Source organism: Hetaerina americana, unplaced genomic scaffold (genome assembly GCF_022747635.1).
Source record: "Hetaerina americana unplaced genomic scaffold, ioHetAmer1.1.p SCAF_148, whole genome shotgun sequence".
Lineage (NCBI taxonomy): Eukaryota > Metazoa > Arthropoda > Insecta > Odonata > Calopterygidae > Hetaerina > Hetaerina americana.
In genome coordinates, this window is record NW_027286603.1 from 116,833 (window position 1) to 139,348 (window position 22,516).

The following is a 22,516-nucleotide window of genomic DNA, read 5'->3' on the forward strand; positions in this document are numbered from 1 at the left end:
CTACTCACCCAGGAACACAAATAAAATCTACAAAATGGAAATGTTTCCCAATCCCATTTTGCCAAACGCCTACTAAAGATGGACCACACCAGTTTGTTCCAGACAGTCGTGACCTCGAGAAAAAAGGATAAAAAATAGACACACAAGAGCAATTTGGTGATAAAAAGATGGGGTAAAAACGAACACTCAATGAGCCAAAATATTTTTGAAAGATCTTCACTCCTTCAGGAAGTACCCTTGACAAAAGTGCATTCGCAAATGCTCTGTCCTTCCCCCCCTTCCATTTACCCCCTCCTCCACTGCACTTCTCTTCCTCGTTACTCTCTGCCCCTCCCTCACATTAGCAACCACCTTCCCTTCCCTTCTTCTTTTCAGCACCCCCCCTCTCCTCTTCTCAGCCCCTTCCCACACCTCCTCTGAGAGAGGCGGACATCACTTTGGGTAGTCATACTTCTCAGTGCCTCTAAATGGAATCTCCCAGCACTGTTTCTTCCAAAAACCATAATCCAAAATTGAAGCCAACCCAAAGACAGAATTCAAAGAAAGTTGTTCATTTATAGTAAAAAAAAACCATAAACAGGGTAATTAACCCTAAGGTCGGTTTGGAAGGTGATGGTAGAGTTCACCCAGTACTAAGCTCGACAGCTTTCACACTACGTTTGCACGTGACATAGTTGCCTCGATCCAAACCCAAACAAAAGAAACTAAGAGAATTTGTTTCCTGTCCCATTCCGAATGCTTTCCACTCATTCATAATGAAGGGAAATGAGTGAATTTTGAAAATGTAAGAGATGAGGCAGGTTCTCCTAAGATGACTGCAATTTCCAACGTGATTACACAACCAGAAACAATATGATCATTAATAAGCATTCTGAGACGGAAGAATGAGGTTTCACTGCGCACAAATGGTCGTACATCCACCACAATGGAATGATTATAATAGCCTTCATTAAAATAGAATTATCACAAGTTTATTTATAATAAATCAGCATTACAAAAGGCCAAATAATAAAATTTAACAAATTTGCACGTTTGAAATAAACACAATGAAGGATACACTAGTATCCTCTAAATTTTTTCAATCTCTACTACAATTTTCAACTAACACTATAAATGGTGTTCATTATGATAATGCATACATTAAATGCCTCCATTCCTTTATATTATTGCATAGCTTATACATGAAGATTGACCACGGTCTTCTTGAATCTTTTTCATACTACATTTATTTAAGTCTGCAGAGAGGACATTACCTTGCAAGAGCTAATACCCACTCGTGTATACCAATATATATATATATATATACACACACACACATGTAGAGAGGCTTTGTCAACAAAAATTATACAAATCCTGACAGCTCAGAAGAGGATTTAGATTGCAACGGCTCAATTTTCCTGAACCATTCATCAAATTGGCGCCTGATTTCAAAAGTGATGATTCCGAGAGCAGTGGCAGTGTTGAGGCTTTCAATCTCATTATGGAGTGGTATATTCAGTCGGACACCACCCCGGCTGCGTGCAAGCTCACAAGCCCCTGGACTGAGCCCACATGTCTCTCCTCCAAGAACAAGGACAACATTACTGCTGTCATCCCAAGCACCACTATAGTCAACCATCAAATATTTCTGTAGTGGCTGTGGAGTACAAGAGTGAATACTATTATGTCATACATTTTGATACTACGCCTAAAAGAAGAAAGATTAGCAAGCAGGATTAATGATGAATCACTATGATTTTAATGATTAATTATAAGCGCTATTATTTAAACATGAATTATGGCTTTTGAGTGAAACTGGAGAGTAATGAAAATCTTTCTGAAATAATTATCAATCATTCACATGAGCGATTTCTCCAGTGGAACACAGAATTTTATTAAGTATAAGTAACAAACTTATTAAGTATTCAAACAAAGCAACTCATTTAGCATTACAGTTAAGTATGAGATGTGAATTTCCATAATATTAATTTAGGACCCTGCCCTGATGTCATTCGAATTCCATATAATTTTTATGAATGGAAAATGAGGATTCAAATCCTCATTTTATACTAATTGAACTTCCAGAAGCTGCTGCCGTAGGTACCAAGGATTCAGCCAATGAGTTTGACAAAGTTGCCTATGAAGGATTCCAAAAACATGCAAGTTTATTACTTGAGACTAACAACTCCATTCTTGCACATTCTTTTGTGACATTCTGCCATTAAAGGGGTATAATTATATTGAGGACTACCTTTCAAGGTAGATTTTGGATGGACACAGACTAATCATCACTCCCTTGCCTGGCTACACATAACCTGACAGCCTACACTACAATAAACCCTTCTTCATTTCTGCATACCTACATTCTATATCCTGATCCATCTTCCTCAATTTATTCTCTCGAATCTGACATTACACCTCATTAGCACTAATTTATGATCTAAATCATCATCCCTTCCCAGGAAACTGCTAATAAATATTCCAATTTTGCCCAGCATAACTCTGTATACCTCACTGAAATTGAAGCTATTAGCTGGTCTTGAGGTCCAAGTATTATAATTACTCATTATTGCTTCCAAATAATTTTATTCACAGGAGCAATGGAATTCCTGCAGATGATAAATTGCTCATATTTTTAGTGTGTCCAAAATCATAATGCTAAACAAATTTGAAAATATATTTTGCATCTAATTCATTAATTGAAAAAAAAATGGCAGCAGGATTCTAGTAGAAACCTAAATTGTATGAATACATCTTCTCTTTGATATCATCAACTGTTCATAGACAAGGCAATCACCTTTAGCCTAAAGGAAAAAAATGGCAATAGATTGTGAAAGACCTGAAAATGATTGTACCTATTTATTTGTAATATTTAAACACACACATACTTACTTTTCCTTCTTATCTAATTAGCCATTTCTTTCAGGGAACAACGTAAAGTGTGCATGTGTTAGCGAAGGGTCAGTTCAGAATATTTTTGGCCTGGTTCGGTTCTTGGCTCCGTTTTCAATTCTCCATTTCATTAACACTGGTGAATGGAAGGTCTCTCAAAAGTTGCATGGTAAACAAAAGCTCAATCATCTTCAAAAGAACATATCACCTTATTAGAACTGATCATGAGGTTTACGAGAAGTTTCATAAAAGGGCAAAGTTTCCCTAGAGTTTTGATGATTTTCAAAAACATTATCACATTACTAGAAGTTATGTGTATGTTTTATGAGATTGTGCATTCAATGACAAAGCCTTTCACACAATCTCTAAGATAAAGTTCAAAATTAAGACATCAATGTGGAAAACTTTAGATTTGTACACAAGCACTACATGAAAAAATTATTAAAATAGCTTTTATAAAAATGGCAAGAAAATTTATGCTTTCATACTTTTATAGCACGCCTGTCATAAAATGGCAATTGAATAGATGAATGGAAATTTCTAATATTTCTGATTTGCATAACTGTTTCAAGGTATTATACATGAAAAAAAATGCTCGGGAGTGAAATTCTTCCTGTCAATTTTTCCTACTTTGATGAGGTAAAATTGATTTTCTTTGACTTATCCAAGGCTTTCGTTCATGTTAACCATCAAATACTATTGTAAAACTTTCTATCTTTGGCATATGAGGTGTACCCTTTAATTGGATCAAGATGTATTTAAGCGATAGACGAGAATGCGTTTCCCTATGCAAAAATGGGATGAGATATTTATCACCTCCCAAACTAATCAAATCCAGGGTCCCCCAGGGCTTTGTCCAGGACCTTTTCTTTTCCTTTAATGACCTCCCAGGCAGACTAAATCCCTTGCCTGGCATACTCCCACTGCTCTATGCTGATGACACCCATGTTTCAGTGTCAGCCTCTTCCATCAATGGCCTGCTATCTTAGTCAATCCATGCTACACTTCTGCTAGGTGAGTGATCAAGCAAAGTGTACTTTAATAACAAAAATAGATAGATAGATAGATAGTGGTCTTTATTTGGGCGAAATTGAGACCAAATGGTCCCTTCTTCCATTTAACCTACAAGTATAAAAAATAAGCCAAAAGCTAAAATTAATATTGATGAAAAATTGATTCCACAAAATATCAGTTCTTGCTTCCAGGGCATTGAAATAGATAGTAAATTATCTTGGGATGATCATATTAACAAGTTTCATTACAAATTAAGCTGCATTTGTTCCCTCCTCCGAGTGATGAGGCACACCATTAGTAATGATGTCCTATCAGCTGTGTATTATGGTTATTTCTATGCATGCACATGTAATGTAGAGTGTCATTTTCTGGGGTTCCTCATCAAAAGCCAGTACAAAATTTAAAATACAAAAAAGGGTTGTTCAAAAGCTTCAGTCTGCCTCTTCCATGTATGCATAAATATATAACAATCATTAGCGTTAAGTGCAACATCCAGTTCTACAATAGCAATGAAAATTATCATCTTTCTAATAGTAGACCCTCTCAAAATCTGCACCAATCATTTGTAAGAACTTAAAATGCAGAACTAAAGCCTAAAAATATGGCCCTCATTCTTTTTAATAAGTCACCTGACAATGTGAGGAATCTCAATAAAATTTTACTATTTACATTATGGTACGACAAAATAAATTGACTGATTGAATGAGTTTTACAGACCGTGGATTCCACCAAATTTCATATATCAGTTCAGAGACATAGTTTAATAGTCCAGAAGTTTAGATCACACACAAAATCCATTAGAATACACCTAACAGTTTTTATGTATTACTGTTTCACATTGTAAGAAGTAAATAATAGGCTATAACATATGCATTGAGCAGTATACATGGGGTCCTTGAAGGCACGCGGCTAAATTTCTTCGATAGCACTTAGTGGTGTCCTTGGTGGTGGCGTCCTTGAAGGGAGAATTCCACTATTGGGAACAGGAAATAGTCTGCTGGTGCCAAGTCGGGATGGTGAGGGGTTGGGGAATCATTGCCATGCCGCTGCAAAAGGTCTTCGTAAGACGACACTCGACTCAGTTTTTGGTCATCCGTACAGGCCTTCATGATGAGTTTAGCGCATATCTTCCACATCACCAAATTTTCAGTGATAATGGTGTACACTGTCATCTTATCAATGCTAGTATGTTCGTGATCATACACATACTTAACCAAAGGTTTGAATTCAGCATTTCACGCACACATTAGGAAACAATTGTTGCCAATACTTTTTACACAAATCACGTATACTATCATATCTCTTCTTTCTAAAGTTATTAAATATAACTTAAACTCTCATAAGTTCTGACCAATCAAAAGCAATCGTATAGGCATTGGTCAACACAGAATAATACTTTGATTTAAAAATGTTCCATGGGATCTTGGATATTCTCTGGAGGAAATTATGATCTTGCACTGTGTGTTACAGGGTGAAAATCAGCTAACTCAGAATAAATACCAGTTCTGGCACTGATTTTTCCAATTTGAATTCCATTTCTAACCTCAAATATTGGTGAGACCGGGGACCAAAGTATTAATCTGACCCATCACCCACACCCGGGTATCTCGGAAGAATCTTGCAGGAAGAGTGAATGCGAGGAGTGCTCTTGGGTAGCACATGTGGTGGCCAGGTTTAGCACCACAGGTTGAACGCAAACTCAGCCATTGTAAACGATTAAGGCTCAATCATGTTAACATTTTTAGATGTGTAGGCAATGTATGGGGTGGTACTCACAATGTCATTTCTCATCGAAATGGGCCTCCTGTCACTGTCCATTACTGACGTGATATTGTCAGCTAAGGCAATGGTGGAGTAGTCATCCAGAAAGTTGCTCGAAATGTGGTCCCACGTGCAATCAGGATGAATGGGGAGGACGAAATGAGCACCCGCACCGGCCCGCAGCACTTTTGGCTCCCACACCTCCACACACCCTGAGGAAGGTTCGGATGGGCAAGGCTTGAGAAGACATTTTACAAATGAATCTTCGCAGAGTTGATCAGAAAGATTTAAGTCACATGTGACAGGTGGAATGGAAATGCAAGTTAGGAGAGAAGGACACGCACCAATGGAAATATGGGTGAGAGTGTGAATGTCACGATTTGGTGTTCCCTCTCCCTCCATTATCATTCTTTTCCCACCATGGCTACAACAAAGAAATTTGCCACGACATGATCTGAACATTTTTTACAAGATTAATACAATCAACTTGAGAAATCATCATGACAGTACTTTATGGAATTTCTTCCAATTTTAATAAATTTTTCAGCACCTATTTTTATGAAGGTCTGTGAAAATCCTCAACTTGTTAGTTTCTTCCAGCCATTTTGAAATGCCTATGGATTCTTTTTTAATTTATAACAATTTCATCATCATAGGCAGTTAACAAAGATAAGGCTCGGTGAAGGATGGTCCCTAAGAATTACTTCATAATTTTTTGCACTTCTTCCAGCCTACTTGTTTGCTCTATATTATTTCCATCTCCATTGTCTCTATAAACTATTTATACATGTGCATAAATATTCAAAATCATCATAATCTCAGGCCATGAATCCTACAATTGGTTAGTAGTAATGTTCCAAGTTATCATTTGCCACTATGATCCACTAGCAACATTCTTTGAAATGATGAGTTGTAGTAATTCAAAAGAGAAGGCTGAGGAATCAATTGAACCCTTGCACAGGGTGCAACCAAAATTTTGTCTACTGCTTTACATCTCCCTAATGCTTTCCACTTTATATCTATATACCTACATCAGTAATTTGAGGCATACATTAAATTTCAGTAACATATCAATTTGAACTCTTAAATACTGCTAGCTATATAAAGATTTTCTCATCATAGATGATACAATGCAACATAATCATCACATCTGATAGTAGTAGTAGATTTATGGGATGCGACCAACAACCACGGTCATTTACACCGTTAGGGATGAATGGGAAAGAAGGATGGGTGAAGAGAAACCAAGCATTGGTGTTAGCCTACTCTCAACGAAAGGCGCCAAGGGGTCCCCAGCTTAATGTCCCATCCAACGGGCGACTGCATGGATTAAGTATGGATTAGGATACCACTGAATAACATCTGCTGTCTCAAGAATTAGAACTTGGGAAGCCAGAACGCTAACAACAGCACCAACTCAATCCCTACTGATTACTTGACTAATGGAGCGAAATCGTTATTAATATTTGACAAAATATAGCTCCATAAAGTTATCTGCAGAATGAAATTTGATATTCATTATAATAATCAGTAATCTACCGGTTTAGGCAGGTTTTTGATGGGTACAAGCTACAAAACAGTACAGAGCCAATTTGATTGCCTCTCCAAACAAAACAACCCAACATCCAACACTACAATAAGGCCATCTCCAATTCTGCAGAACCTACTTCCTCCCTCCCTTCATTCCATCCAACATCCCTATCCTATTCCTGCCCCTTTCTTGCTTGCCAAACATTCTCCCCTCTATCGCAGTCTTCAACATCCCACTGCTTATCAAAATGCTCTGCATCAATCTTTCCTGCCTCCTTTGGATTTCTCCCAACAATGCCCTCTCCTCCCCCACCAAACATTGCACACTCTCCTTTGATTTCCTTTCTGCCCACGAAAATTTCCAATCTATGCCTATGATCCTGCTCCAATGAACATATTTCCATTCTGTACAAAACTATGTTCCACATCGAATTTTCAGGAAACCTTTCCTTAACCCCCTTATGAAAGATTCTTTGCCCTAATGTAATTCTTCTCCTCATGTCCCTACTACTTTGACCATTTTGGTCCAAAAACTTCCAAGATACGTAAACTGTTCCACCCACTTCAGTTTCTGCCCTACTGTTATAGCATTTAGCTTAGCTTTTCCCTTTATAGAAAACTGCATAAACTTTGTTTTATTTCCATTTATCCTCATCCCATACCTATCGAACTGAATTTCCAATTCACTCAGGAATGCTTGCAACCCCTTGGCTGACTGACAAGCTAAAGCTTAATCACCAGCAAACCTAACTGGTTTAATGAATTCTTCACTGACTTTCATTCCTATCTCCAGTTCTTCCCATGCCCCTTTAATTATTTCTTCCACATATACATTGAACATCACAGGAGAGAATGGGCAACCCTGCCTTACACCTCTTCCTGACACTGCCCATCCGGAATCTCCATCCTCCAGTCACACCTGAGCAGTTTGAGACATGTACAGGTTGCAAATTAGCCTCCTGTCCCTCCAATCTACTCCACATTCATTGAATCTACCATATAAAACGCCTTAAATGTCCAAAACAAGAAAAGTACATCCTGATTGTACTCTGTGTTCCTCTCTGTTAGTGACGTCATCACTACGATGGCATCATGTATCCCCTCCCCTTCAAGAACCCAAACTGATCATTCCCCAAGTAATCATTTGCCCTCCTCTCCATCCTCTTGTTGATGATCCTCAGAACCACTTTGGCGGAATTTGACATCAAATTAAACTTAATGTTATACAGACCTCACATACTGCTGCCTTTCCCTTTTTTGAAATAAGAACTAACACTTTTCTGTCAAAGTCTTCCAACTAAATGCCTCCTTCATAAATGCTTCAAATTAGCCCATAAAAATTCTTCCTCCCTCATTTCCCTAAACCTTTCAGTAGTTCCACATTAATGTTGTCATGTTGCCACTGCCTTATTTTATTTAAATACCCTTTCTATCCCTCTCCTCTCCCACCATACTTGGTACTTCCTCATTTGTTTTCCTTTCGGTACATTTCGCCCTCTCCATTCTTCTCCACACCCACTTTTCAAAAGCCTCCAGTCTACGTCTATCCTCCTGCTTCAACGACGTTTCCGCACCGTACATAGCTACGCTCCATATCAAAGTTTTTACGAGGCTTTTCTTCCTATTGAGGCAGGAAAAATGAATCAAGTGGAATGTTGAAGACTGTAATAGAGGGGAGAATGTTAGGCAAACGAGGAAAGGGCAGGAACAGGATGGGGATGTTGGACGGGATGAAGGGAGGAAGGAGGTGCTCAAAGATAAAGAGGGATCTGATGTAGAGTAGGTTGCTGGATTGTGTTTCTTTAGGAGCCACAAAATATTTATTTGGTAGTTGTGTCCATCCATAAACCTACCTTAACTGGTATAATACCAGAAGTAAACCCTTTCCATCTTGGCATTGGGTAAGCCTAACCTATCCTCATCTCGTCGCATTCTTCGACCTCTCTTGGATCTTTTTTCATTCAACTATTATTTCTCCTGACTTATCTTTCTTACATGCCATTTGTTACCCTCCTCAGTTTATCAATTAACTCATATCCTTCTACCCAACTCTGCGCTTATATTCTTCCATTTCCCTTCTCTTGTCTATCTTTCTAATCATCTCATCCTTTTACTATTTACAGTTCCAATCATTACGTTTTCGGCCTTCAATATTCCTTCTTTGTTATGTTCTGTTTTTTCCTCTTTAAGTATCCAGCTCCTTGTTCTCACTCATAATTTTTTCTAAAGGCTGCCGATACTCCTGTCTTGTCATTCCTGTTAATGCTTCCATGCTCTATTTCCTAAGCTGTCTTCCCTGTTTTATCTTTAAGAATCAGATGCTACATCATTACTACTAAATTATGGTCTGAGTCTGAATCTGCTCCATGGAAACTTAATGAATCAATCATGGTGTTCCTAAATGTTTCTAATCATAATATGGCCTAACTGTTATCAATCTACATTGTTGGGCATTTTCTGTACGTGCCTACACTTTTATGGTGTCTAAACCACCAATTCGTACCTGATCAACCCCACCACTTGCTGACCAATGACTGCATTCCAATCACCCAACACTATCAAATGTTTCCCACAGGGAACACCCACAATCATGTCCCCTAACTGATCATGAACGCTCTCAACATATCCCTTGCTATAATTGCCTGGTGGCATGAGTGCCTGAGCAATGACACGGTTTGTTGGATCCACCTTTCCTTCTAGTATTCCATCAGTCGCTTGCTCTATTTTTGCTGCACTTCTGGCTCGCTTGTTATTCTCGCACAGACCTGAATTCCCACCAAGAGCTCTGGGTGGGAAGCCAGAACGCCTAGGTTTGAAACCAGGAGACAGCAATCTTATCCAGTGGAATCCCAACCCCTACTTGAGGTGCTTTCTGGAGAGCACTTTGAGTGGTCACATCAACAGCCAGATGAGATGTCAAGCTGCAATCCCCTTGGTGCCTCTTGTTAAGAGTAGGCTAATGCCAACGCCAGATTTTGCTCCTTTCCCATCCATCCCTAATGGTGCAATTGGTTTCGGCTGTCATTCCCATCCTTTAAATCTATAACTACTTGGAGTAGATTAAGATGATATTTTGGCAGCATATAAGGTATTTCATACCAAACAATGTTTCGCAAGAATTTTTGTAGGAATTCTGAAATTTTAATGAGAGATTTGACTGATTTAACAGGGATGGAAAAAAATTATACTTGGGTCACGGATAAACGTAATAACTCTTCCATCTATAGATCTATTGAAAAGGATGAGGAGGTTGGTGCAGCTACGTTAAAATCAGGAAACAGAAAATGCCAAGTTTACTCAATAAAGTAGAGAGAAGATATCAGGGGTGGCAATCGACAGTAGAGGTCATTTGTACCAGAACAGATAGGTGAGTAATAAATGAGGGGAAGGATATTCAGAGACTAGAGGGTGGAGAAAGACCCAGCATCAGCATTAGTCCACTCTTAACGAAGGGCTCCAAGGTTAAATGTCCCATCTGATGAACAGTGTATTTACTTAGAGCACTCTCCACACTGCACCCCAAGTCGGGATGCCACTGAGAAATCTAACCACCACCAGGATTTGAATCCACACCCTCGAGGTGAGAAATCAGTATATTTGCCACCACACCATCCTGATCCCCAGTTTGCACAACATACATATAAATATAGTCTACTTGACATATAACTCCGGGCAGAGATTTTTTTTCTTTTTTAAGTCGAGGAAGGGGGAACACAACTATGAAGAACACCTTTGGTCAAAAGGACACACTTGGACCCAACGCTGGCTGCAATTCTTAGGATAGCACCCAGGTTCCCAGGATCACGAATGTTGTCACACACGACCACCAGTGGCATGGTCCTCCCATCTCCGTCCTTTGAAATTATGCTAGGCTTTTCAAAAATTCCTGGAAATAGTAATCAGCAAACAGGGAATTAAAAAATTGTGTCCATCCAAAAACCTATATATATATATATATATATATATATATATATATATATATATATATATATATATATATATATATATATATATGTATATATATATATATATATATATATATATATATATATATATATATATATATATATATATATATGTATATATATATATATATATATATATATATATATATATATATATATATATACATATAATATACATATATATAAATAGGGAAAGAGCACCTCACCCATCAGGTGAGGTGGCTTTTTCGGGCACCTTGATGAAGAAAAGTTTCTGTGCAGACTACATTTCATCTGGCTCCTGACTTTTGACCTACCTATTTAGCATTGCCAGGAGCAATACTATTACTCCCATCAGCCCAGCTCCATGGGCCATCATTACATATAAATTTCTTAAACCACATCAAGATTACAGTCTAGAGATGAGGTGCATTTTATTAAGGGGTATTGCTTATAAGAGGCGACAAACTTCGCTTCTGTGGAGAGGATTTAAATTTCTCCTTCACCATGCATACAGAACCATCAGGAAAGGTGACATCCTACACCCTAATCCTCCCTCATAGTACCCACAATCTTATCTTATGAAAGTGACAAGAAATCTATAACAAGTACCTATAATTCCAGGACTAGTTATGAGACTGGACCATATTTTTATGGTCTTGTAGGCAACTTTATACAGCTGGAAATTCCGCTGGGGCCACTTTATCTTAGCTACATCTTCCTTCTGGCTAAAAAAAACCACCTTTGGGACAGCTCCAAATTTAATGGCATCAGCAATCAGTCGCCTCCCTTCCAGGAGGATTTCATTTCCATTCCTCTGGTTTTTCTTTGATTTTACAGACATCATGGCTTCACTGAAAAATGGAAACACCCACACAGATTACATAATTGGTGAGAAAAACTGTATTGAAAAACGACCGGTTGAATTATTTCTATCACTCAATCAAAGAAAAGGGCCCCTCTAATCAATGACAAATATCAATACTCTTGCTTTGAATTCAGCCACTCAGTCCATACCAACTAACAAGTAAAGGTTTCATTTGGCAATGCATAACAATGTGTTAGGCCAAGCAAAAGGGAGAGATCATAGAATTGGAGTGAAACTTTTTCTATATACATGTCATAGCTGGTAGAATGACCTCAAATTTTAAAAAAAGTACAAGGTACCTTTCAAGAACATCGTCTAACGTAAAAATAAATAAAAACTTAATAAGAATATCTAATCTTCAATAGCTCTGTGGTTGCTGTTTTTGTCCGCATGTTATTGATTAAATAAATTAATGATCTGTTTAAATAAATTCATGACCTATCTCTCATCCTTCAATCCATATTTCCTCGGCTGGATTATATGAGTATGATGAATAAAGGATCTAAGAGTAAGAGTGAAGCAGCTCCTAGAAGAACAATACTGGGTTAAAGGTTTATCTGCAATAAATAAATGTAGCTTCATCACAAATGACAGCAGTCTTCAACCCTCGAGTTGGTTTGACATGAGAGGGTAGACACTTCATGAGAATAAAAATCTACAGGATTTGAAAATTCCATGATTTCGAATAAAAATTCTTTTCCTGGCTTTCCATTAAATTGAGGAGCTCAGGAAATCACATAGCCTGGATTTAGTTTTGAATGCCCAATAGTATCACCAAATTTGAATGTGGAACCCTCATGTATGTAATTACGACCCCTCCCTCTCTCTCTCTACAATGCCTCTGCCAGGTTACCACATCAAATTACCCCATAACTACCTCTTAATTACATTATATATAAAGAATGCATTTCCTCCACATTGATCTTTCATTTTATTATCTAATAGGCCTAGAGGGCCAACAAATTATTTCTAAATGGCCTGAATAATGATCTATCAAACATTCGGAATCTTTTGCAAATTGAGGCAAAAACGAACAATTATGGCCATTGTTCAAAAAAAATATGTACTCAATAATTTTTACATTTATGTCCTTTTTGGACAGAAGTGTCGTTGATGTTTGAAGTTCATCAAACTATTCCTGGAAAATTATTAGTATCTTACTTATTCAAAAAATACACTAACATCATTTTGAAAAATCGATCATCAATGAATCAAGGAAAATGAAGGCCTCGCCAGGAGAAGACGTGACCTTTGGGTGGTTAATTACCATCGCATTTGCAGTTTTGAAGTACTAGCACAATAATTGAAAATTACAAATTGAGAAAACTTGGGTGATTTTTTACCTGTACCTCCTGCTCCTTTCTAACTTTTTGACGAAAATGTCATAAAATTTCAGAAATACCATTCAGGGCCAGTAACCTACAGACCACAAGTTGAATTTGTTTTTGAAAGATTTAAAATGGGCCACCGAGTTCGCAACCATACTACCATAGACTAAGGCCTCTCGAAAGGTCTGGCTTTGAGGAGCATAAAAAATACTGATTGTCAACCTAATCTGGCAGCATGTTAGGTATCAAAGGCCAATCCAAATTCCCTGAAGATGGGAGGAGGTGGCTGCGTCTTATGAAAAATATATAGTTCGGCGACAAGAGATTACAACGGTAAATTAGGCTGTCCCATACAGATCCCTCAAGTCGTTGACAAGCTTCAATTGAGCAGAAAATAGGGAACCTACCATGAAAGATATTGTGGCCTCAAAGGATTACGAGACTACTGCAGAAAAGTTTCAAAGTTTCCAATGCCGAAAATTTATGAATGGAAATAAATGCAAGCTGTCAGAAGTTTGGCATTAATAAATTCTGGCAAAAGTAGAATTTAAAGTCAATATAATTACTATCACTTGTTATTATTATTAAATTCAAGCAGTTTTATTTCCGATGTTTGCCAACATCACTTTCTTAGAGGGAGGTTTCTCATTTACTGGGTCCATTGCTCAAATAGTAATTCAATTGCTGACCTGTCAAGAGTTAATATTGATATTTTTAGTGAAATATTTTTACCAGCACATTTGAATTATTTTTTTATTTATAAGTACTGAATGTAGACAATTTAAAACAAAAAATACATTGCTCAATTAGAATACGGGAATCCTATATTTCAACTCACAGGTCGTGTATCAATGGGACGAGGAGGCTATGACACTCCAAATTAACAGCCAGATACGAAAAATATTTTTTCCTAATTCAAAGTTAACCAAATCATGGCTTTTTTCCATTTGATATGTACGCCTTCAACACATTACACACCTTATCAAAATATCTTTGTCGCTTAGTTTCACATAAGCAGGGATTTCAGATGAGCCAGAGAATCCTTCGCTATCGCTTTCTTCCGGAAATTCCACATGCTCTCCTTTACTGTAGTGGTTTCGGCATCTTTCATATCCATTCGTAGAGGTTGCTCGCACATTGCATTGTAGAAACCACGCATGTCTACTACCTTTGGCACCGACTGACACCCCTTCTACTCCATCCCTCACTGAATTCACCACAGACTTTAAACAAGAAGAGAGAATAAATCGCCTGGCCATTAAATTCATTCTAACTTTAAACTTTTCAACCTATTTATATGCTAGCTATCTCGGACAACTTATTGTGAGACAATCTTGGGCACTTTTATTGCATTTCTTTCCAGAATAAAACACCTTGCGTCTTACCACAATTCATAATTCGCCTTCGACTGTATTTTGTTATTGGTAGGCGTATATGGCGTAAGTTTTAAGTTAGGTGCTTAGCAGAACACGAAGAACGTAATATTATATTAATCACATGTCGAGGTAACTACATTCATATATACGTGAACAATACTTTTATACGTTACATAATATCATCTGTATTCATTAAATGAAACTTTTACCTCCGATTCCTAATAAATGTTGACTTTACTTCAATTCTGCTTTTGCCAGAATTTATTAATGCCAAACTTCTGACAGCTTGCATTTATTTCCATTCATAAATTTTCGGCATTGGAAACTTTGAAACTTTTCTGCAGTAGTCTCGTAATCCTTTGAGGCCACAATATCTTTCATGGTAGGTTCCCTATTTCCTGCTCAATTGAAGCTTGTCAACGACTTGAGGGATCTGTATGGGACAGCCTAATTTACCGTTGTAATCTCTTGTCGCCGAACTATATATTTTTCATAAGACGCAGCCACCTCCTCCCATCTTCAGGGAATTTGGATTGGCCTTTGATACCTAACATGCTGCCAGATTAGGTTGACAATCAGTATTTTTTATGCTCCTCAAAGCCAGACCTTTCGAGAGGCCTTAGTCTATGGTAGTATGGTTGCGAACTCGGTGGCCCATTTTAAATCTTTCAAAAACAAATTCAACTTGTGGTCTGTAGGTTACTGGCCCTGAATGGTATTTCTGAAATTTTATGACATTTTCGTCAAAAAGTTAGAAAGGAGCAGGAGGTACAGGTAAAAAATCACCCAAGTTTTCTCAATTTGTAATTTTCAATTATTGTGCTAGTACTTCAAAACTGCAAATGCGATGGTAATTAACCACCCAAAGGTCACGTCTTCTCCTGGCGAGGCCTTCATTTTGGCAACGGATAGCTGCCTTCAACTGGCGGTGAAGGCGTTCCACGATCCCATTGACTGCAGGGTGATAGGTTGATGTCTGCAGGTGCTTTGCCCCCGTCAACTGCATCAGCTGCCGGAACAAGTTACTCTGAAATTGTCGCCCCTGGTCAGTGGTGATGTGAACGGGAGTTCCAAAATGTGAAATCCACTCCTGGAAAAGGGTCCTTGCGGCAGTTTCTGAAGTAATGTCTTGAATTGGGAAAGCTTCAGGCCACCAGCTGAAGCGGTCAATACATGTCATTATGTAGCGAAAACCATGGCTGCATGGAATAGGCCGAACAAAATCTATGTGAATATGCATAAATTTGGCACTGGCAATGGGAAGAGCACCGTTGGGGGACGAAACATGTCTCGTGATTTTGTTCCTCTGGCATCGTAAACATGAGCGTGCCCATGCATGGCAGTCTCTCCTCATAGAAGGCCAGACAAAGCACTCAGCTACTAGGCGGGTTGTCTGTCGAATGACAAGGTGGGATAATCCATGCATGCTGAGGAATACCTGTTTTCGGAAAGGCTCGGTGACTACTGGCCTGGCTGAGGAAGTGGACATATCACGTAACAGAGAATGTGATGAACCACGAAAAGCAACTTTCTTCAAAATTAATGAGGCATTCTGAAGAGAATTGACAAGGTCATGATCAGACTCCTGAGAGGCAGCTAGTGCAGAGCAATCTATGGAGGCAGAAATGCTTTGAATGCGGGACATGGTGTCCGCTACGATATTATCTTTACCTGCTACATACCTGATGTCTGAGGTAAATTGGCTAATTAAGTCCAAATGCCTAAACTGCTGAGGGAACACTTCTCATGCCTCTGGGAAAACGAAAAAGAAAGGGGTTTATGGTCCGTATAGATGGTGAAGGTTCGTCCTTCCACCATATGCCGGAACTGGAGCACTGCCTTATATGCTGCTAAAAGTTCCCTGTCATAAGCACTATAACGCCTTTCAGCATCACTCAGTTTCTTGACCCAGAAACCGTGAGGCTGATATCCTTTGAAAGTGAGTTGTTGAAGGACGGCGCAAAACGAAAACTCAGAAGCATCTGTGAAAAGGGCTAGGGGTAAAGACACCTTCGGATGTGCTAAAACAGCACTAATGCATAAAGCCTGTTTGCAGGCTAGGAACAAAGTCTCTAATGCTGGTGCCCAGCTGATTGAGTCCTTGCCGTTCACCTTGCCCGCCAGAAGGTCGCTAAAGGGAGCCTGGCTATTTGCGGCACTAGGGATAAAACCGCGGTAATAATTTACCATCCCTAAAAATTGCCGCAGCTAGCGTATGGTAGCTGGTAGGGGGAAAATCACGCACGGCATTAACCTTCTCGGTGAGTGGTTTAGTTCCCTCCTCCGACACCGTGCATCCTAGAAACTGTACCTCATTCGCACCGAAAACACACTTCGAGGGATTAATAACCACGCCGTGATCCCTCAAGCGGCCAAATATTGTCCACAGATGCTGCTCATGCTCCATAGAATTACGTGATGCAACAAGGATATCATCTATATATGCGTATGCGTAAGGCAATCCCTTTAGCACCTCATCTATAAACCTCTGAAAGGTCTGTGCAGCATTTCGAAGGCCAAATGTCAAACTCAAAGAGGCCGAAAGGCGTTATTATTGCAGTTTTGGGAATATGTGGGGAGGGTTGACAGGTATGTGGTGGAAAGCCCGAACTAAATCAATTTTCGAAAATATGGCACAGCCACATAACCCCTGCGAAAAATCCTCGATATGCGGTACCGGGTAACGATCAGGCACGGTCCTGGAAATCAGCGAGCGGTAGTCGCCACACGGGCGCCACTTGGCGCTCTTCTTCGGCACCAGGTGTAGGGCAGATGACCAAGTGCTAGATGACCTCCGCGCAGTACCTGTCTGAAGCATCAGCTCAAATTCCTTCTTGGCAATGGCAAGCTTGTCTGGTGCGAGACGGCGGGGCCTAGATGAAACCGGAGGGCCAGGGGAGGTCTCTATAAAATGAACCGTGGAGTGCTTGACTCGCCGGGGAGCTCCCGATGGAATTGTAATCTCCGGGAATTCGGCAATAAGACGGGAATAAGTGGAGGCACTACTGATAACGTTCACTTGGCCTTTGCTGGGGGGGGGGGGGTGACGGTGCCCGTAACCGATAGCATCGTCACATTGTGCACCAAACGTTTACGAGCCATATCCAGAAGGAGACCAAAATGGCGGAGAAAATTTGCCCCTATTATTGACTGCGGCACATCGGCAACGACAAATTTCCACAAAAATTCTCGCCGGAGGCCAAGGGAAAGAGTGACAGATCCGTACGTGGCAATGGGAGTGTCATTGGCAGCGAAAAGCTGAAAATCCGACTTACTTCGACGCTCACGGAGCCGCGTGACTGGGTAGAGACAGAAATCGGCACCAGTATCGACAAGGAATTTGACGCCGGACGCGGCGTCAACGACAAAAAGACGGTTGGATAGGTCTAAGCAGTGTCCTGCCTCCCTCAAGGACTGCCCGCTTCGTATAAACAGGGAAGGGTGCACTTAGTGGCGTTACTCCCCCAACGGCGATGGTACCAGCAGATGCCTTGGTCTCGCTGGGAATTAATGGAGGACTGGTGACGGGGTGGGGCTCGGCCGCGGCTGCCGGAACGGGGATGCGAGTATGGGCCGTGCTCGTTGGCGAGCGCTGCCACTTGTTGAGAGAGGTTTTCTATCTTCTCCATCAGTGCACTAATAACTGGGTTGTGGCCACTGCGGCAGCGTACGGCGAATGAGTCACCTCCGTTACCTTGTCTGCCAGGGTGGCGAGATCTCCCAAACTCGTCGACGTCTGGGTGACTAAAATGGCGTGGACGGAACGCGGCAGACGGCTCAACCAAATTGTCCGTAAAAGGTCGTCCGGAACGGCTCCGCCAGGCAAAGAGCGAAGATGTCGCAGAAACTGCGACGGTCTGTGGTCACCCATGTCTTCATTCCCGAGGAGTTGCTTGATCCTTTGCTCCTCGGACGGCGTAACCCGCCGGACCAATTCTTCTCGCAACCGCTTGTACCTGTCCGTTAAGGGAGGGTTGACGCTTATATCCTCGACCTCTTGTGCGTAACGGGTGTCGATATTCGCCACAACCACCCAAAACTTGTCAGTATTCTCGGTTATGCCCGCAAGGCGAAAATTCCCTTCGAGTTGGGCGAACCAGAGCTGTGGCTTCTCCGGACAAAATAGCGGCACCCGCTTGACCACGTGGTTGACGGCGTCTGTATTGTCGGCCATATTCCCGTTAGGCCCGCATGATTAGCCAGCACTTCCAAATTTAGATAAAGGGCGAGCACTGCAAATTTCCGTTTCCACAAACTATGTATAAAAACTTTTCGCGCGCAACACTTGAGTCACCATAGCGATCACGTCAGGGTCACCAATTAGTGGGAGTGCTGGAAATTATATTAGCGCAGGCGGTGCTAGGAAATACTAATAAAGCACATATAAAGCGTTTGAATGAACAGCAGATTTATTCTGAGTGCTGATAATAGTAATCGCACAAACAAATGAGCCGCCACATCAACAAATGAACCGCCACGGAGTTCACCCAGTACTATGGCATGTGAAATTCACACATCAGGGAAAGGGAGCCAATTCCTTTGCCTATGCACGTAATGGTTTCCCAGGAAGACCTGGTACCCAAAAAATCACAGAGCTTGGGTGGAGCTGCAGTTGCCCAGAGAGGCTTGAACTGGAATCGAGCCTGGGAGGGATCGGCATGATGCGGGGACTAATGTACTGGCTTCCCACCTAGAGGGCGTGGGTTCAAATCCCGGCGGTGTTGAATATTTTTCAGAGGTATCTCGATCCCTACTTGAGGTGCTCTGTGGAGGGCACTTTGAGTGAGTATGCCGTCCGTCGGATGGGACGTTAAACTGCTGACCCCTTGGCGCCTTTCGTAAAGAGTAGGCTAATGCCGACGCTGGGTTTCTCTCCACCCGTCATCCTTTCCTGTCCATCCCCTATGGCGCAAATGACCTCAGCTGTCGGTCGCCTCCCCTTAAAACTACTACTACTCCTACTCGAGCCTGGGGCCTCTGGTCAGTAGTCCAACGCTCTACCCCTGGACTATCACAACCCACTAGGCCCCCACATTTAGGAAATTAAATAAAGGTTTTTCTCAGGTTTGATAAATGTTTTTGTTGGGTAACTGACATGCAATATTTTGTCAATTTCCTTAATTACAATATAAATTAAATTTTAAAATAAATATAAAATATTAAAAAAGTAACAATTGACCATTAGCATAGGCCATGTGAAGGCAGCTAGCCAAAAACCTCCAAGGTCTAGCCCACTTATATTACTGAGAGCCACTGCTTTTCTAAATTATTTTTAAGGGGCAGAGACTTAAATGGCTCACTCAATTCAGCATATCAAGAATGATGGCAATACCAATGCCTCTACAACATAATTTTATGCAGAACACAAAATCTCAAAAAAGATAAAATTGAGGGATTGGTAACTGTTATAATGAAGTTTCCTTTCTAACCCATAAGGTACAGTAATGTCTTTGTCAGCAGTCTTACACATCCTGAATTGATTTCCACCTCTTCTCTTTGATCTTCTCCCTTTTACAGTTCCTCCATCCTACACATTTTCACCCTATATGTACATGCCTTCCCATGACCATCACATCAAGCTCCAAAATTTATGCTCCCTATATTGTTTCATGAAATTTAAACAGGCAATTTAGTTTTCATTTCATGCACATAAAAAACATCCTTTTCTTCAAAATCAGATTTTACGTAGTAATGAAGAACAGAGCATTGAACTATAGACTGAAGCACCCTTTGCTTCACCAAATGGTGTGATTTTTTGGGCACTAGATCTTCCTGGGAAACCATGGATGGCACAGAGCGAGGAACTGCCCCCTGCCCTGATGTGGGAATTTCACATACTGTTGGGCTCATATCTACCCTCACATTGATAAACCATAGTGCATAGATTAATAAAATTGACCTTCTATAAATCTTGCACAGTTTCGATTTTAGGCCTTTCTTAGATTTCAGTATCACCAATAAAATAGAGCTTAAAATATATTCCTCATACCAATTTTCATGCAATTAACATTCACAAAATTTAAACATCAAGTTATCCCAATAGTTGCCATGTTAAATTCCAGTACATTCATATTCTAACCCTGTCCATTACACCCACCTACAACATCACTTAATTGTTTAATGGACATGACCAATCACATGGAGTCTTAGTCATTGTAGCCCAAAAAAGTGAATAATTAGAGTTCAAAAGTGAATGATCATAATGAAATGTCGAAGTCTTGATTTTATAACTTTTCCATAAACACGAATGAAGCAATTAAATTGCTTCTTTTCATGCCTTTACTTCACGCCTGATAAATGCACTTTGAAATGGTAACTCTGGAAAGAAAGCAATTGAAATCGGAGCAGGAGTCTTTTTCAAAGGTGTGCAAGAGAGTGGAAGGATTGCGTAGAAAAGTTTCATTTCCTGCCTGGCAACATGTAAAATGGTTCTTTATCTCAAGTTATTGATTAATGGCATCATAATCTTGAAATCTTATACACATGTGTAGCCAAAATCTGAAAGTGGTATGTAGATTAACATATCCATTAAACGATTCTATCAAATAAAGACTCAGAAGTGAACAGTAATCGAAGATAGCATGCTATTTCAGTGTCCACTAACCAGCCACCAAGAATCTATTTTTCACAGGGTATTTTGGAAGTTTCATTAAAATAATACACTAACATATGCATGCCAAAAACGAACAGGTCAGTATGTACATACTTTTCGAGTAAAATAAGAATGCTTTAGTTTTGTTGAAATCAATGAAAAATCCAATAAACTGAGCATTTGAACATAATGTCCCCAGGACCTAAGGAACAATATCACCCTCTATCTTTAAGGAAATTGTAACCACTTTGACATGATGAAGTAAAGCATGAGTGAAGCAACAGTGAAACTTAAATGCTTCTTAGTCAGATGATTTGTGATGAGATTGAAATCAGCTCAAAATGAGTCTTCGAACGCCCCTTTACATAATTTACAAAAACAGGTAATTTTCTTTGGTAGGCTGGAGAAACTAGGATTTTGCTAATTAACAGATACCCTGCATATTTTTGGTCCAACTGTAACTATGAAGCAATGACAAAGAATGGAGGGTAGGGATGAGTAGAATTAAAGAAGTTTGGGAATTAATCTAATACCATTTTCCAAAACGGAAACACATCCAATCAACTCTAATGAAAATTATAAAGGGTTAACGCAGTGTTATTTTAGAATTTTGAGAGAGGTAACCACCTGGATTATACTTATATAAACTAAATAAATATAGTAAAAATTCAGAGCAGCAGGAAATTCTGTGACAGGAACTTTGAATTGAGTCATCCACTAATAGACAATAAAATTTCTAAGTGCATCTTGGTGCACTTCCTGCATTTGAGTGAAAATTCATAATAACTCAACCATTGTTACTTATTACATTAAGACTATACTTATATTATCAAACTTCTTTAAGCTATAAGGGGTAATATTCAAAATATTTGATGCTCCCAAGTGACTTGCTCTTCATTGTAACCTTTACAAAAAATTATTGGTTCATCTAATTATGCAATGAAATTGTAATTGTGTACTGAAATAACGTTCACACTATGTTTGCACGTTATATAGTTTCCTCGATCCAAACCCAAACAAAAGAAACTAAGAGAATTTGTTTCCTGTCCCATTCCGAATGCTTTCCACTCATTCATAATGAAGGGAAATGAGTGAATTTTGAAAATGTAAGAGATGAGGCAGGTTCTCCTAAGATGACTGCAATTTCCAACGTGATTACACAACCAGAAACAATATGATCATTAATAAGCATTCTGAGACGGAAGAATGAGGTTTCACTGCGGACAAATGGT

General features: G+C 39.7%; 2 protein-coding genes across 2 annotated transcripts; both read right to left on the minus strand.

The window, feature by feature from the left end:
* Window positions 1-972: 972 nt before the first annotated feature.
* Window positions 973-14,711, minus strand: LOC139686689 (rRNA methyltransferase 3, mitochondrial). The gene is made up of 5 exons (XM_071583726.1): window positions 14,295-14,711; window positions 11,733-11,974; window positions 10,907-11,062; window positions 5,662-5,858; window positions 973-1,636 (listed from the first exon to the last, which is right to left on the minus strand). Exons 1-5 carry the CDS (start codon window positions 14,582-14,584, stop codon window positions 1,343-1,345), a joined length of 1,179 nt encoding a protein of 392 aa, XP_071439827.1. The 5' UTR covers window positions 14,585-14,711; the 3' UTR covers window positions 973-1,342.
* A 3,609-nt stretch (window positions 14,712-18,320) lies between these two features.
* On the minus strand, window positions 18,321-18,866 carry LOC139686695 (uncharacterized). Its single transcript, XM_071583732.1, has one exon. It carries the CDS (start codon window positions 18,864-18,866, stop codon window positions 18,321-18,323), a length of 546 nt encoding a protein of 181 aa, XP_071439833.1.
* Between the last annotated feature and the right edge of the window lie 3,650 nt (window positions 18,867-22,516).